This window comes from Chelonoidis abingdonii, chromosome 22, assembly GCF_003597395.2.
Source record: "Chelonoidis abingdonii isolate Lonesome George chromosome 22, CheloAbing_2.0, whole genome shotgun sequence".
Taxonomy (NCBI): domain Eukaryota; kingdom Metazoa; phylum Chordata; order Testudines; family Testudinidae; genus Chelonoidis; species Chelonoidis abingdonii.
The window spans coordinates 27930945-27948150 of NC_133790.1; the positions used below are offsets into that span (position 1 = coordinate 27930945).

At 47.5% G+C, this 17206-nt stretch overlaps 1 protein-coding gene across 1 annotated transcript in view; it reads right to left on the reverse strand.

The window, feature by feature from the left end:
- The window catches only part of SCARF2 (scavenger receptor class F member 2), a 76235-nt gene that overhangs the window by 11498 nt on the left and 47531 nt on the right, over positions 1-17206 (reverse strand). Inside the window, exon 9 of the mRNA XM_075060093.1 lies at positions 8391-8512. Coding sequence (XP_074916194.1) covers positions 8391-8512 — 122 coding nt within the window. The remainder of the gene's footprint in view (positions 1-8390; positions 8513-17206) is intronic.

Here is a 17206-nt window from a genome sequence, read left to right on the forward strand (position 1 = left end):
GGATTTATATAGTGGCATTGTGATATATTCTGTCGTATTATCTCTCCTAACATTCTGTTAGCTTTTTTCATCCTTGCTGCACATTGAGCGGATGTTTTCAGAGAACTATCTACAATGATTCCAAGATCTCTTTCTCTTTTCAAGATTTCTTGAGTTGTAACAGCTAATTTAGACCCCGTCACTTTGTATGTATAGTTGTGTATAAGTTCCAATGTGCATTACTTTGCATTTATCAACACTGAATTTCATCTGCCATTTTTTGCCCTGTCACCCATTTTTGTGAGATCCCTTTGTAACTCTTCATAGTCTGCTTTGGACTTAATTATCTTGAGTAATTTTGCATCATCCGCAAATTTTGTCCCTTTTCCAGGTCATTTACAAATATATTGAACAGCATTGGTCCCAGTACAGCTCCTTTAGGGATCCCTCTATTTGCCCCTCTCCTCTGTGAAAAGTGACTGTTTATTCCTATCCTTTCCCCCCTATTGTTTATATACGGATCTATGAGAGAACCTCACCTCTTATCTCATGACAGCTTACTTGGCTTAAGAGCCTTTGGTGAGGGACCTTGTCAAAGGCCTTCTGAAAGTCTAAGTACAGTATAGCCACTGGGTCGCTGTTCTCTACATGTTTGTTGGCAGCCTGAAAGAATTCGAATAGATTGGGGAGGCATGATTTCCTTTACAAAAGCTGTGCTGATGCTTCCCCAACATATTGCATTCATCTATGTGTCTGATAAATCTGTTCTTTACCACTGTTTCAATCAATTTGTCTGGTACTTTAGTTAGTACTCATTGGCTTGTAATTGCCAGGGTCACCTCTGGACCCTATTTTAAAAATCGGCATTACATTAGCTATTCTCCAGTCATCTGGTATGGAGGCTGATTTAAGTGATAGGTTACATGCCACAGTTTGTGGTTCTGCAATTTCATATTTGAGTTACTTTAGAATTCTTGAGTGATATCATCTGGTTCTAGTGACTTATTACTGTTTAATTTATCAATTTGTTCCAAAACCTCCTCTATTGGCACCTCCAATCTGGGACACTTCCTCAGATTGGTCATCTAAAGGAATGGCTCAGGCGTTGGAATCTCCCTCAGGTCCTCTGCAGTGACAGTAGATGCAAATTAATTATTCATTTAGCTTCTCCACAATGGCCTTGTCTTCTTTGAGTGCTCCGTTAGCACCTCAATCATCCAGTGGCCCCACTGATTGTTTGGCAAACTTCCTGATTGTGATGCTGTTAGTTTTTCTGTCTTTTGCTAATTGCTCTTCACATTCTTTTTTGGCCTGTCCAATTATACACTTACACTTGACTTGCCAGATTTTATGCTCCTCTCTATTTTCCTCAGTGGGATTTGACTTCCAATTTTTAAGATGTCTTTTGGTCTCTAACTGCCTATTTTACTTTGTTTAGCCATGGTGGCATTTTTTTTAGGCCCTCTTACTGTTTTTTTTTAATTTGGGGTATATATTTAGTTTGAGCCTCTATGATGGTATTTTAAAAAGTTCCCATGCAACTTGCAGGCATTTCACTTGCGTGACTGTTCCTTTTAGTTTCTGTTTAACTAGCCTCCTCATTTTGGTGTAGTTCCCCTTTTTGATGTTAAATGTTGCTCTCATGGGTTTATTTGGTATTTCCCCCCCCCCCCATAAGGATGTTAAATGTAATTACATTATGGTTGCTATTACCAAGTGCTTCATATATATTCACCTCTTGGACCAAATCACGAATTGCCTCTCCCCTTGTGGGTTCCAGGAGTCAGACTAGTTGTTTCAATAACAGTCATGAATGGTGTCTAGAAATTTTATCTCTGCATCTTGTCCTGAGGTGACATGTACCCAGTCAATAAGAGGATAGTTGAAATCCCCCATTATTGTTGGATTTTCTGGTTCTGTAGCCTCTCTAATGTCCCTGAGCATTTCACAATCACCATCACCATCCTGGTCAGGTGGTCAGTAGTATATTCCTACTTATTCAAGCACAGAATTTCTGTCCATAGCAATTCTATGGTACTGTTTGAATCATTTAAGATTTTTACTATATTTGACTCTGTGCTTTCTTTCACATACGGTGCCATTCACGCACCAGCAGGATCTATTCTGTCATTCCTGTATATTTTGTACCCTAGTATTACCGTGTCTCATTGATTATAATCGTTTCACCAAGTTTCTGTGATGCCTATTATATCAATATTCTCCTTTAAAACCAGGCACTCAAGTTCACCCATCCTAGTATTTAGACTTCTTGTATTTGCATACAGGCACTTACAGAATTTGTCAATATTTAATTGTTTGCCTTCATGTGATGTAATTCAATGGGACTTTTTTTGTTTGACTGTTTCTCTTCAGTTCTTATCAGTACTTTATTGGCATCTATCCTCTCCTCCTTACTAGGATATAGAGAATTTGTTAATAGATCCTCCTCTAAGGAATGTGTCTCTCTGAACCGTGTGCTCCTCTGAATTCTCGGCTTTCACCCAGCCCTTAGTTTAAAACCTCTATGACCTTTTTCATTTGACATGCCAGCAATCTAGTTCCATTTTGGTTTCCCAAAAGGTCCCCAGTTCCTTATTAACCTAACACCCTCCTCCCTACACCATCATCTCATCCACGCATGGAGACCCTGCAGTTCTGCCTGTCTAAATGGCCCTGCACATGGAACCAGAAGAATTTCAGAGAATGCTACCATGGAGATCCTGGACTTTAATCTCTTACCTAGCAATCTACATTTGGCCTCCAGGACCTCTCTCCTACCTTTCCTTATGTCATCGGTACCTACATGTACCACGACCACCAGCTCCTTCCCAGTACTCATATATGTCTCTCTAGATGTCTCGAGAGATCTGCAACCTTTGCACTCGGTAGGCAATTCACCAGGTGGTTCTCCTGGTCATCACAATCCCATATATATGTATTTCTAATGATCAAATCCCCCATTACTATTACCTGTCTCTTCCTAATAATTGGGGTCCTGTAGCGGGGTGGTCACCCGCTCCTGTCCCGAGGGGCTTAGAACAGCCCAGCAGAGGGCTGTGGCTGGGGCAAGCAGCTCCCAGGCTGATTGGGGAAGTAGGCACAGCTGCAGCCATGCCTCAAACAGACCACAGCCAGCCCCTATAAAAAGGCTTTGAGCCAGAAGCACAGATAATCTCTCTCTGCGTTCAGAGAGAGAGAGAGGGAGGGAGGGGTGCCTGGAGTGAGGCAGGGCTGGGGAAAGGCCAGAGGGGTGGGGAGCGCCAGGCTGGCAACTCCCCAGGCTGCAGGGCCTTGTCCAAGGCCCCATAGAGGCACTGGGTTGCAGAGAGAGGCAGCAGATCCAGACCCAACCTCGCCTATGATGATTGGTTGACACTGCAGTCTGCCCAGGGCGTGGGGGTGAATTGGTGACTGGCAGTAGCCTGTGACTGAGGTGAGGAGACCCTGAAACTGCAGGGGTATTGCCAGGGGGCAGTGGCAAACACAAACACAAGGTGCACTGCGTCCCAGGAGGGGCACAGGAGCCAGTGGCAGTGGGACACTGGCCAGCAGAGGGCGCTCCAGAAGCTGGAAGAGTTAATTCCCTGGACAACCAGCAGGAGGCGCCACAGGGGTGAGTCACGCATCGCTACAGGTCCCCTCCCTCAGAGAGGTGTTCTCAGCGTGAGAGGAGACCACGACATCATCTGCAAGGAGGAGCCCGACTACGGGATCACTTCCCTCTGCTCCAGCTTAATGTTCTCTTTCCCTCAGATTTTCATCCTCCTCGACAGCACAGAGGCGGTCAGACCGGGGGTGCTGTGTCCTGGAAAGTCTCCTCTATGTAGTTCTTTGCCTCCCTTAGCATCTCCAGTTTAGCCACTCTGGTCTCCACAGCCCATACTGTGTCTCTTGAGGGCCAGGAGCTGCTTACACCGAATACATGCATACGCCACCAGCCCACAGGGCAGGTAATCCCACACACTGCATTCAGTGCAATGACCTGCATAGCCCCCACTCTGCTGCTGGATTTCTGCCTGCGTTCTCTTTACTCAGGCAGGGTTTCTTTTTTTTCTGTGTGTGTGTTTCTTTGGGGGACCAGGGCTACTGTCGTAAGTTTAGAGAGTGTTTGTTAGGCATATCTGGCTCTTATGTTCCCTCTCTAAATGCCCCTACAAAATTCCACTGTTTGCTGCTCCTATCTGCTAGCTCCTCTGGTCGCTTAGGAGCTGGCTTTAAAAACCCTTGTTCTCCCTGAGTTAGCCCCACCCCTTCGTCTGGGATCCTAAAGGGGGTCAAAGGAAGAGGGTTACAGCCTGGTCAGGAAGCTCTCAGCTGAGCCTAGTGGGCTGCTAGGCTCAGCTAGGGTGACCAGATGTCCCAATTTTATAAGGACAGCCCCAATTTTTGGGTCTTTTTCTTATATAGGCTCCTATTACCCCCCCCACCCCGTCCCGATTTTTCATGCTTGCTGTCTGGTCACCCTTGGCTGAGCACACGGCCCCTAGACAGACCACACTATAAACTTCAATCAGGCAGGCCCACAGCAAGCAAACCCATGGACAAAAACTCACTCCATGTGCCTCCTTCACCTGGAAAACTAACTCGCAGCCTCCTGTTTGCTGCTCCTGTTCACTAGCTCCTTCCCAAGTAGAATCACTCTATTTTTGACTGGTGGCCCCTGTGGACTCACTCACTCCAGTGCAGAATAGGTGTAAAATGCGACTGCATCACAGTGGGAGTGCCCTGCTCTCCTGCACATAGGTGCAAATGGCTACAGCCAGCTCGGCTCTGAGCCTCGGCCTTCCCCTCACTGACACACCCTCTGCCCTTCTCCACTCCCGTGGATGAAGAACCACACCAAGCTGGTTCTGGCAAGAGGCACAACTGGACCCTGCAGGCCCATGAACTGGCATTGCCTGGGCTCTGCCCAAAATCCCAGGGGCGGGGGGTCGGGTGACAGGGCTGGGTTAGGGCCCAGCCTCTCCCAGAGTTCCCAAACCTCGGACTGAATTTGTGCTTCTGCCCAGTTCCTCGAGGGGCTGAAGCCAGACACCCCAATGGGAGGGTGTGTTTGCCCCTTCCTCCCAACAGGCTGCACTTCTACTCCTGGCACTGCCCCTTCATCCTGCTGAGAAGCTGCGGAGGGATCGGCCTCCAGCCCACTCCGAAGCCAGGATAATAATAAGACCACATGGCAAGGTCTGCGAGCCAAGGCAAACAGAGCAGCCTGTGACCAAAGCATTTCATTCCAATGAACTAACAGGCCCCTGACAACACAAACAGTCTCTGCGGCTGCCTGCCTCCCCCTCGCCTCTCACTGTGTGTGAGAGCCGATCATGGCTCCTTGGCCTTTTGCTCAGCCACGCTCCCAGGCAGAGGAGCCTTCCTGTAACGGTGTATTGCCGCTCCACTAATTAAAGACCACTAGCCATCCAGAGAGACAGTGGGGACTCTGCCCTTGACAGGTCGGGAGGAGCCGTGCCAGTCAGCCTGGGGCAATACCCGCTGAATGGGCGAGTGACGTTCAGGAGCTCAGCCTTAAGGAGCCGCCTTTCATACAGCCGGGGCCCTAGAGGAGTTCTCCCTCTGTCTCCCTGTTTACACAAATGTCTGATTTGCAGCCTGCTCCAGGAAGCGCACAGCTCCATTCATCCTTCCCCACCGGAGCTGCCGCTCTTCCAGAAAGGCCTGCTTCACTCGCTCCCATAAACACAGCGTTTGTTATCGTTTCGGGGTAATGGTCATCCTGCTTTGGTTCCCTTGGCTCCCAGCCACAGTCCTAGAGCTACAGCTACGCCACGAGAAAGCAGCGTCTCAGGAGAGCAGCACTCGGCGCAGCCGCCTGCAGTGGGGGGGAGCAGCAAGCCTTACGTGCCGCGGGCTCTTGTGGAGAGCTGGCACCTGAGTGCCCTGGGCTGAGGATGGGATGGGAATGGCGCGGTTCAGCTCTCCTTCAGTGCGGGGCTGGGAGAGGAAGTTACACCCCAGCCACAGCACAGGGGCAATCACTCAGTTATTACAAACCAACCCAAATGCATTGCAGGTAAGACTCCCAGCCTATCCCCAACACCTCACTCTAGCTCCATTGTACAGCATGGAATGACTTTAAAGAAGGTTCTGTGGATGGAACATGGGTACAAGAAGCAGCGCAAAGATCCAGAAAGGCGTTCCCACCCCCTGCGCAAACACTAGCGGGATGTGTGCAAACAGCCTGTCGTTGCCCAGACATTATCCTAGCAGCCAAGCTGCGGGCAGCTCCGTGGGACACTTAGCGCAAATTATTCAGGGAGCTCTTTGGCAGACTTCCACATAATTTGCATGTGATCATAAACTTCCAGGCAGTGACAGGGACATTACATTGAGTTGCACAGATTGTGGCAGCTGTGGTTGGAGCAGGTGAGTGGGTTCTGGAGAGGGTCTCAGGGGGATAGATGGGTCAGTGCTGGGATGTCTGGGAGAGGCTGCAGTAGGTGAGTGCATGGGTTTGCAGGTGGGGGAATCTAGTCAGTGTTTTTCTAAAAGCCCTAGCTCCTGGAGTCAGGTGATTACAGGAGAATCTCACCTTGCATTAACAAAGGTTAAGGTCACATGTTCTCCGCAGCCATGGCAGCTTTCATATTACACCTTGCTACTAGAACATGGGTACAAGGAACAGTGCAAAGCTCACTGAATAAATTTGCACCAAGTGTCGCATGAAGCCACACAAAACTTTGCAGCCAGGATAGCATCTGGGTGCATCAACTCTGCATCGCTCATTATATGCATGTTCCATCAGCAAAGTGTTATGTGAAAGTTGTCCGGGCTGTGGAGAAAAATGTGACCCTTCAAGGCTCAAACACCAGAAGGCAAATAAACATTTATTTAAAAAAAATCCTGTGATATTTAAGCTCATGTCATGATTCTTGCACACTGGATGATGGATGTGCAGATTCTGCCATCTCTCCTGCTCCAGATTTTGGTGGGATAAGCCCTGCATGGACACCCAGAGCAGGGCTTCTCTCACCTTCACCCTCTCTGTGGCTGGGCAGGGCTGAGCAAGATCTTCATCTTTAACATGAACAAGGTGTTTCGCCAACAGCCCAGTCTGTATTTGGAGAACTTAAATTCTAAACAAGACCTCACTCCTGTCAAAGAACAGCACATTCCAACGTACGATTTGCACTTCTTTGTGTCTCCCGCCACATCACACGACACACGATGGAAACAGCAGGAGATTCATAAATGAACCACCACAGTGTGACAGTGGGAAGGTTTTAACCCACTAGCACAAACATGAGCCAAGACAGAGAACAGCTAAGGCATCAGCAAGCAACCTCCAAGAAGACATTAAAGACTTGTTGAAAACTCCTCACATTGCTACACCCAGCCCTGCCACCCACTGCAAAGCTCATTGCTACACACAGCCCTGCAATCCACTGCAAAGCTCACTGCTACACACAGCCCTGCAATCCACTGCAAAGCTCACTGCTACACTCGACTCTGCAACCCCACTGCAAAGTTCACTGCTACACATGGCCTTGCAATCACACTGCAAAGCTCACTGCTACACATGGCCCAGCAGTCACACTGCAAAGCTCACTGCTTTCATTGTTACACATGGCCCTGCAACCCCACTGCAAAGCTCACTGCTCTCACTGCTACACACAGCCCTGCAACCCCACTGCAAAACTCACTGCTTTCATTGCTCCACACAGCCCTGCAATCCACTGCAAAGCTCACTGCTACACTCGGCCCTTCAACCCCACTGCAAAACTCTGCTACACACGGCCCTGCAACCCCACTGCAAAACTCTCTGCTCTTATTGCTACACACAGCCCGGCAATCCCACTGCAAAACTCACTGCTCTCATTGCCACACACGGCCCTGCACTCTTTTCTTCAGACTGAAAGGGAGGCAAAGGGACTTTGCATGGAGTACAGAAGGGTAATACTTTGGAACACACACAACCACACACAGCACAACCCAACGTACAACATAGCACACACATACTTTACATCCAGCACCACATACAATCCCATCAGTTTATCCATTGCAATGCAACACAACAAACATACGTTACACCTCCTTCAACATATACATACCATGCATTCAGACATCACAACAGCAAATACAGCATAAGCTAGTTTTAGAAGGGCACACATTCCACACTTGGGCCCCATAGCAGCTGGAGTCAGGGGGCCAATAGCTCCTTGCAGCAGGACAGTGAAGTTTCCTGTGCAGCACAGGGTGGATGTACTCTGAACAGCAGGCAACAGAGTTGGGATTGATACTTGGCTGTTGATTGCGGAGGGGCCCTCAGCTGTTGATTTGCCTGTTGCTAGCCTTGGGAGATAGTGGGTTGTCTAGATTAGAGCCTTCGGCTCCTTCCACAGCTGGGTTAGGGGCTGGAAAACACACACCAGAGCAGTTAATGAGCTCTACCACCTTACCGACAACTTTAGGCAGTTTCTGGCGATGCAGAGGAATTCGGGGGAGTTTCATGCTAATTCGACTGAACCGGCCACACAAGCGCCCTGGCGATTTCTTGCTTGCTGCTGGGTCCTGGTTCCCACTGCAAGAAAATACTGTGCATCAGTCAGAGAGCTGGCAGAGCAAGAGCAGGTGCAGCCGCACCAGGCCTGTAGGGTATGTACAGGGATCCCAACAGCCGCATGCTAGAGACGTTTCAGATGGGCCAAGCCTGGGCATGGAGCCAATGCTGAGCGCCCGAAAGCAAAGTGCATGGTGAAGTGACTTCATTTGTCCCGAGAAGGCCCCAGGTCCCCAGAGAGCTGAGCTGAGCAGGGTCAGCACTCGCACAGAATGGGAATGTGGGCGCAGCACCACCCCAGGAGGAGCCATCGCCAGCGAGGTGCCAGACTAGACATGGGTTTACAGTCTTGGCCCTGAGCAGCCTGGGGCTGGTCAGTGAGACATGCGTGGCGGCATCTGCGCTCCCAGCGGCTCAGCCCCACCCTTGGGTGGTAAATTCAGTCTCAAGTGCAATTCTGACCTGCCGGATACCTGAGGCTCAGTAACTCACTGGCCTCTACAAAGCTTGCTAATGGTGCTGGCACCTGTATCCTCAGAGACCAGCCTGCTGGGGGTTATAGGAAATCTCTTCCCACTTGCTCCTCTCTGCCACCACGTCCTCTCATTATCCATCGTTCCTGACCTCACATGAGGCCTCCAGCCTCTATGCTCCAATCCAGACTGGGCTCACAAATTCCATTCAAAGGCACAATGGCAGGTAATTGAATTTCTTATTACTGCACTGACTCTGCCACAGCTGAGCCATCCTGGAGAGCTGCTTCTCCCACAAACATGTGTGCTCTCATGAGGGGAACTCCCGAAGGCATTCACACTCTTAGTGGATGTCTAATTCATGTCCTCTTTCAGCCTCTCCTTAACACCTGACAGTGCTTTGGCTGGGACCCCAAATCCCAGCCCTTGGCAGTGCTTTCACTGGGACCACCTGCAGCTGCTGAGACTACACCTGTATGCCAACGCATCTCCTTTACCGTCTCCCTCCTCTGCATGCTGTGTCATCGCTGGTACCGAAAGCATCCCTGTATTCACACCCTACACACTACTGTAATAATCTTTGTGCAAAATATGTCTTGTGAAGTATCATTTAAAAACTAATGACACACTGATCATCAATCTTGTTGTGTAATGTGTGTAAAAATGCATATTAAGTGTTATGAACATAAGCTGAAATTATAACTATAATGCATTTATCAGACAAGTCTGGAGTGGGGGTAAACCAGTTTCTCAAAGATGAAGGACAAGTTGACATCTCTAGCCATCAGAGTTGACTGGCAATCACCTGTCAAGTGACCATTCTTTGGCAATGAATCAGGGCAAGAACAGAGCCACCATGGAACCACTAGACTTCACGTCTCCGTCCTCACAAATGGAATGAACTTTATCTAGGAGTAACCCTCCGGAAAATCCATTTCAAGAGGTGACTGGACTATAAAAGTGAGGGGCAAAAACACCCTATGTTCTCTCTCTCTCTCTTTCATCTAAGAAGACAAAGGAACCAGCCTTTTGACTTTCGGAAGAGATCCTGACCTGAGAACAGAGCTGGTGCCAGACATAAGCAGATGAAGCAATTGCTAGGGCCCCAAGAAGCTCAAGGGGGCCCACTATACACTTTTTATTTATTATTATTATTGGGGGAAATATTCCTGCTTAGGGGCCCCAATAGGCTAGCACCACTTCTGCCTTAGAACTTGGCCAGCCATGTTGCTGGGACCCTGTAGTGAGGATTTTACCTTGAACCAAGTCTAGCTTGTTAAGTTTTAGCTATTAGGAAGCATTTTATCTTTATTTCTCTTGTAACCATTTCTGACTTTAATACCTTATTAAGTACCCACTTAAAACCACCTTGTTTTATTTTTAAATGGAGACTAATCCCGTGTTTAAACTGAACTGTTTTGTCACTCCAGTTAGAGTAGCAAGCCATTGAATCTTGACCCCTTACAAGGGCAATGGACCTTTAATATCTGAACTGTCCAGGAAAGGGCTGGACAGTGCAGGGCACAGGTTTTGGGGAAAATTCAGGACTTGGAGTGTGTTGGGGTCACCCTGCTAGTAGTAACCCAAGGCTGGTGGTTCTGGGGCTAACTGCACACTGCCCCCATCCATGGTCTGCTCATGGGTCCCCGTTTACATCTCAGGCCTCCACCTGTCATCTCCCTATGAGTAAGGACCCAAGTGCTTCATCCTCCAGATTGGGGTTTTAGGCTGCAGTCTCCATGCAATTCACGGTGACTATCCAAGCAGGTGTGTCCAGCGCCTGCTGTTGTCTTCTCTCCCTGGGTCTATAACAGGGTTAGCAATGAGCAACCAGCTTTCACAGAGCACAGTCCTTTTATTTAGGACAAAAACATTACGGAGGAAACCTATCATAGCACAATACACAGTCTACGTGAAGGCTAGCTTTCCAGGCATCACCAATCTTCCACATGGAGACCCTGGCAGGTTCTAGGCCTTTCAACTTGTTCACCAGGGATGCAATCTCATGTCAATTTGAGGAACCAAATGAGGGACTTGAGTCAGTTCACACACACCCCTTATACCAAAAGCTTGTTCTTTGTCTGCTGGATCTGAGCCAGTCTATGCAATTCCCCCTGGTGCTGGGGTGGGACTTCTCTGGAGTTGTTCACCTGTCCGGGCATTTGCACTAATAACTCATCTCCTCACTGATTTTAGCTCCTCATGAAGCTCTGTAACCCTTCCCCATGGAGGCAGAATACAATTCCTAGTTCCCAAAGACACAGCGAACACTTATAGAGATACATGTGTACGAATAAGCCTGGTGCCCACAGTGCACATCTCAGTAAACGTCCAAGATCTCAGATCTGTGTCACTAATAATGTTCTAAAATACAGATTTTGGGGGGTGGGGGAGGGAAGGATATTCTGGGCAGGTGGGTGGGCAGGCAAGGGTTAGCCTACAGTATTTGCAATCCAAACAACAGTATGGGACTCCTGCAGGAGACCCACAAAGTGAAGCCAACCAGTCTAGTTTTGGCGTCCAAGCTGAGTGAACAGCAAATCTAACAAATGCAACAGCAAAAACACTGCAGATAATGAACTTGCTTCCAAACTGAGGGAAAAGGCCGTGTTGCAAACTCACAGTTTGACCATGAATCTCGTGTCTGATGTTGTATGATTGAAGATGACCATATATATCATTGTTGCTATCGCTGTCCTACAATTGCACTAAATGATGATGCAAAGTATATAATGTAAGGTGTCAATGGAAAAGTTATACTCTGTCAAGTATGATTATCCTGGCAGGGGGTTGGACTAGATGACCTCCTGAGGTCTCTTCCAACCCTGATATTCTATGATTCCATGAAATCCATGTATCGTCACTATATCTGAAGTTATGAGTTTTGGCTATGTATTTGTATCTCAAAGGTGTTTACTCTTGGGGTGTAAGAGCATGTGATGCAGACATGTGACCTCTGACCCCATCTTTGTAAGTAACTTTCTGTGTGCAGGGGCTGTGGGCTTTGTTTGGGACAGTAAATTTCCATGCACATAGCAGAGGATATAAAAGACACCTGAGACATCTCCATTTTGCCTCATTCCTACTCCAATTCTCTGGATTGTGGATTTACAACTAAATAGAGTATTTTGAACAATGGACTGAGGCCCTTCCAATCTTTTGGAAGTTACCAGAGGGACTTTTGCAAACCAGCAGACCGTTCTATCACTGCTATGAACCTGATCTATGAACACTGAAAATCATCTATATGTATATGATTATTTAACTATTGAATACACTCTTCCTTCTTTTATTAATAAATCTTTAGTTAGTTTACTAAGGATTGGCAGACAGCATGATGTTTGGGTAAGCTCTGAGATACATACTGACCTGGGGGTAAATGTCTGATCCTTTGGGATTGGGATTGGTAGACCCTCAGATATGGTGAGCTGGGTTTTCAGTAACATCTCACTATATTAGACAAGTGGCTATTCTCTGACTGGAAGGATGTAAACAAGTATTTACAATTCACCTGTAGGACAGTTTGCAGAGCACGTACAGAATGGAACAGGCTAACCCCATGACCTAGCAAGGGTTTTTCTAGCACAGAATATAAGAAGAGTGGGGAAAATGGCTCTGGTCACTTCTCTCTCACCTCTACTGATGGCAGCAAGATTGTTTGAAAGACAAAGAGCCATCACTGAAGTGAGGGTAGTGGTCCTAGATGGAAAGTTTTCTAGTTAGTATGGACTGCTGAAAGCTTTTGGGTGAGAAACAATGTTTTGGTTTCAAATCTTATTTAGCTTGGTAAAATTTAGAAGATAGTTTGTGTGTTTATCTTTAATTTCTTTTGTAACCAATTCTGACGTTTATGGTTTTATTACTTATAATCCATCTTTCTCCAGTTAATAAACTTGTTCAGTGTTTTATCTAAACCAGTGTGTTTTGGCTGGAGTGTCCGTGGAATCTTTACTCAGGTTAACAAAGGCTTGGGCATAATAAAAGCCATGCTGACTCTTTTTCTGCATATCATAATTCTGTTCTTTACTGTAGTTTCAATCAATTTGCCTGGTACTGAAGTTAGGTTTACTGGTCTGTAACTACCAGGATTGCCTCTGGAGCCTTTTTTAAAAACTGGTGTTACATTAGCTATCCTCCAGTCATCTGGTACAGAGGTTGATTTAAGCAATAGGTTACATACCACAGTTGTTAGTTCTGCAATTTCATATCTGAGTTCCTTCAGAATTCCTGGGTGAATACTACCTGGTCCTGATGACTTATTCATGTATCGATTTGTTCCAAAACCTCCTCCATTGACCCCTCAATCTGGGACAATTCCTCAGATTTGCCACCTAAAAAGAATGGCTCAAGTGTGAAAATCTCCCACAGCCTGTGTTATGAGAGGTCAGACTAGGTGGCCACAATGGTCCTTCTGATTCTGTAGTTTATGAATCAGTGCTGGGCAGAGCCGGCATGATCTTCAAAGCAGGTCAGGAACCATAAGGTACCAGGAGAACAGCTTGCTGCAGCCATCAGCATCACTGACCACAAGTGTTCAAAAATCATGAGTTGGGCCCCTCAGATAATGACATTTTTAAAAATAATAAATGTTGATTCTGAGTCTTCAGGAATCATGTTTTCAAGCTTATTGTGATGCTGGCAGAGCAGGTACTGGCTGATGCCAAGTCCCCTAGGCCTCAACTGAGCAATGACAAATATACAGATGGAACCACTCAGGCTCACCTGTGTGTTAGTGTTGTTAATTTATGTATTAGAGTTATACACATGTGGTTGGTATTTAGGCTTTATGTGTATTAATCTCACTTACATCATCTATACCCTGGGTTATAATGTGACATTACATGTTTGCATTGTAATCCTGTAAGTTGTCATTGACTATCAGGGTTAGAAGGGACCTCAGGAGGTCATCTAGTCCAACCCACTACTCAATGCAGGACCAATCCCCAACTATCTTTTTTTGTGCCCCCAAATGGCCCCCTCAAGGATTGAACTCACAACCCTGGGTTTAGCAGACTAATACCCAAACCACTGAGCTATCTTTCCCCAACATCAAACAGGAAAGACACATTAATCAATGTACAATGCTGGCTTCCTACACAAGGTGTTAGATCCTGCCCACCAAGAAGACCCGGAAACCAAATGAGCCATTGTGAAACATGAAGGAACAAAGACTCTGTTAACTGCATTCCTCCTCTCCATTACCCATGAAGAGGAAATGAGTGCATGCATTCACCCGTCAGCTTGAACTCTGGTGGGGGGGGGGGGGGCAAGGGGAGAGAATAAAAATCCCTGACAAGAAGAAACTGTGTCTCTATGTGACTTGGACTTTGAAAGGGCAAGATTTCTAAGTATAAGCGAGGGATCCCCAGCTTCTTAGTCTGGGTTAGCCCTAAAAGACATATGGAGCTTGCATATTACAGCAGTGCCTATCAACTTTTTGAAGCTAAGACTGTAACTCACCTGTGGGTGTATGTTTAGCTGCTCTAACGTTCTAAATGACTCATTTCTTTTTCTTAGCTGATAAATCTTTAGATAGTTTATTATAGGACTGGCTACAATAGTTATCTTTTGTTGTGAGATCTAAAGTGCAATTGACCTGGGGTAAGTGACCAATCCTTTGAGACAGGGAGTAACCTGAATATTGCTGTGGAAAGGACCAGCTATCACACAGGCAGGCTCACCTGGGCACCCAAGGGGACTGTCTGTGACTCCATGTTAAGGCTGTTATAATGCTCAAGGAGTTCACAGTTGATATTTGCTTGGTGAAATATAAGTACAGAACTCACTGCCAATTTGGGGTCTGTGCCCTGCTTCTTAACAGGTTGGTACTCACTCTCCAACCACTCCAGACAGCTTGACACTTACTTCTGCAGCCATGAGGGCTGTTCTGTTCTAGATAGGTTTTTATACCGTGTCCATCACCATAGCATCTGAGCATCTTCCAGTAGTACATTAAGCAACATGACTAATAGATCTGTCCTATTTTTCTGTTTTCATCCTCTCCCCGGAGGGGGAGACAGTTCCAGTGAAGAGTCTTGTTCTGGTAGGTTGTCTCCTTTTATTAACTGTCATTGTGATAAGTATACTGTTGCTCTGTGTATATGCCACAGAAGACAAGGTCAAAGAAATGTGCCTTGCACAAGGAGCAGAAAGTGGTGAGGTTTGTGCTGGTCCTGTGTTCCTGGATGTAATGGGGTGCACTCACCTCTCCTGAGCGCCCCCTGGACGAGTGTGTGCACCCTCTCTGTGTGTGTGTTTGTGGTGGGTCTTCGGTGACTCAGCCCTCCGGCTGAATCATCGCCAGTCTGTGAGATAAAAGCAAAGCAACAAGTCCAACAGGGGCCTTTCTCAGTGTCCTCCATAACATCTCTCTCAAGCTGTCCTTGCTCTGGTATAGAGCGGTGCCCCAGGGCTCCCTCCCTGGAGGCACTTTCTGGCTGCTGCTTTCCAGCTCCTATGGTTAAGTTCCCCTTCTGGGGTGTCTTAACATCCAGGTGACTTCCTCAGTGGCTGGGGGAGGGGCAGAGGGACCTGAGCCCGCACTGGGTCCCAGCCCAGGGACCCTATAGATAGCAGCCATCTGTCCTGTCCCTTTAAATAAACTACATTGCTGCTACAATTCCCTGGGCCACTCCCCCTGTGGCTCCAGCACATTCTTCATCCTTACCTGAGGGCCTTGTCCTGGTGGAGTCCCAGCAGCCAGCCTGGAGCTCCGTCACATTCCCCTCAGCCTCTGCCAGCACTGCAATGTCTGAGGGCCGGTAGCTCTTCAGCCAGCCAGGCACACCCTCCACTCTCCTCCAGGGCTAGAAAGGTATTGAACTCACATGTGCTCTGCAGCTCTTCTTATACTAGCATGCTGGGCTCTGATTGGCTGCTTCCCACACAGTCACTCTAGGCAGCTTGGAGAACCTCTCTACTGCCCTCTTCTGGGGCAGGGTGTGGCAGGGCCACAAGGCCTCCAGCAGGGGGCCTCAGGGCTAGTCAACCCCATCACACTAGGGGTGTTCATTGCAGAGTCTTGACTTGAACCCAGAGAAGGTCCTGGCCCCCACACAGACAAGCTTTACTCTTATTGTTGAGAGTATATCAGAGGAGTAGAGTTGTTGACCATGGTCTTTGACCCAGAGCTTTACATGATCTTTTAGATACCCTGGTCCCTTTGAAAATAAGGACTGGGACCCTGAGCTTGATCTGAAATTCTCTGGGGAGCCAGTGTAGGAAGGCAAGGACAGGTCTGATGAGCTCCCACTAGCCTGTGTCACTAAGGAGACATGTTTCAGTGTCCTGAACTAGCTGGAGTTCTTCAAGTGCTGAAGGCTTCATGCCCAGGTATAGCCCATTGCTGAAGTCCAGCCGAGAGGCGACTAAGGCATGAATAACTGAGGCCAGCTCTTCGTCTGCCAGGATGTGATGGAGTTTCGTAGCCAAGTGGAGATGATAGATAGCTTTACTTGTGGGTGCTGCTATGTGAGAGCTCAGCATCAGAGAGTATGGTCTGAACTGACCAATTGTGGCTGTGTATCTTCAAATAACAAAGACTGCACTGTAGCTGCAAGCTCTTCAAAATGCTTTCCTCTGCCCATCAGCATCACCTCTGTCTCATTCAGGTTCAGCTTTAACCTGTTGTTCTTCTTCCAAGAGGGGATCTCAGCCAAGCTTTGGGCCATAGTGGTGTGGTTGTACGTGGCGAAGGAGAGAGAGAGCTGTCTGTCATCTGCATGTTACTGGCACTTGAGTCCATGTTGTCTGACCAGTTTCACCTAGCAGTTGCATGCCAGTGTTGAAAGGAACAGAGAGAGAATAGATCCTTGTGGGACTCCATATGTGAGGGGTCCAGCAGTAGAGGTGCAGTTTCCCATTACTACTCATTGGGTGCATCTCCCCAGGAAGACCTCAAACCAGAGGGCTAGAAATATATATTTTTAAAATGGAAGCTAAGATTCCCACTTACTCACAACACTCGAAGTGCTGAGGCATTAGAAAAAAGCCGAAATGATCACAACACTTGGGATGAAATCATGAAACCTGGATACACTGACCATATCTCCCCACCTTATTTTCTGCGGCTGGATGCAGGTGGTTGCTAGCTCAGGAACTGGGGGTTTCTCAGCTGGTTAGACCCAGCTGCTCTCCAGCCTCTGTATGGTGCTTGAGCAGTCCAAATGGATGAGAATGCAGGAGAGATACTAGGCATTAATTTCTTTCCCAGTGATACTTCTGTCAGTTAGCAGAGTTTCAT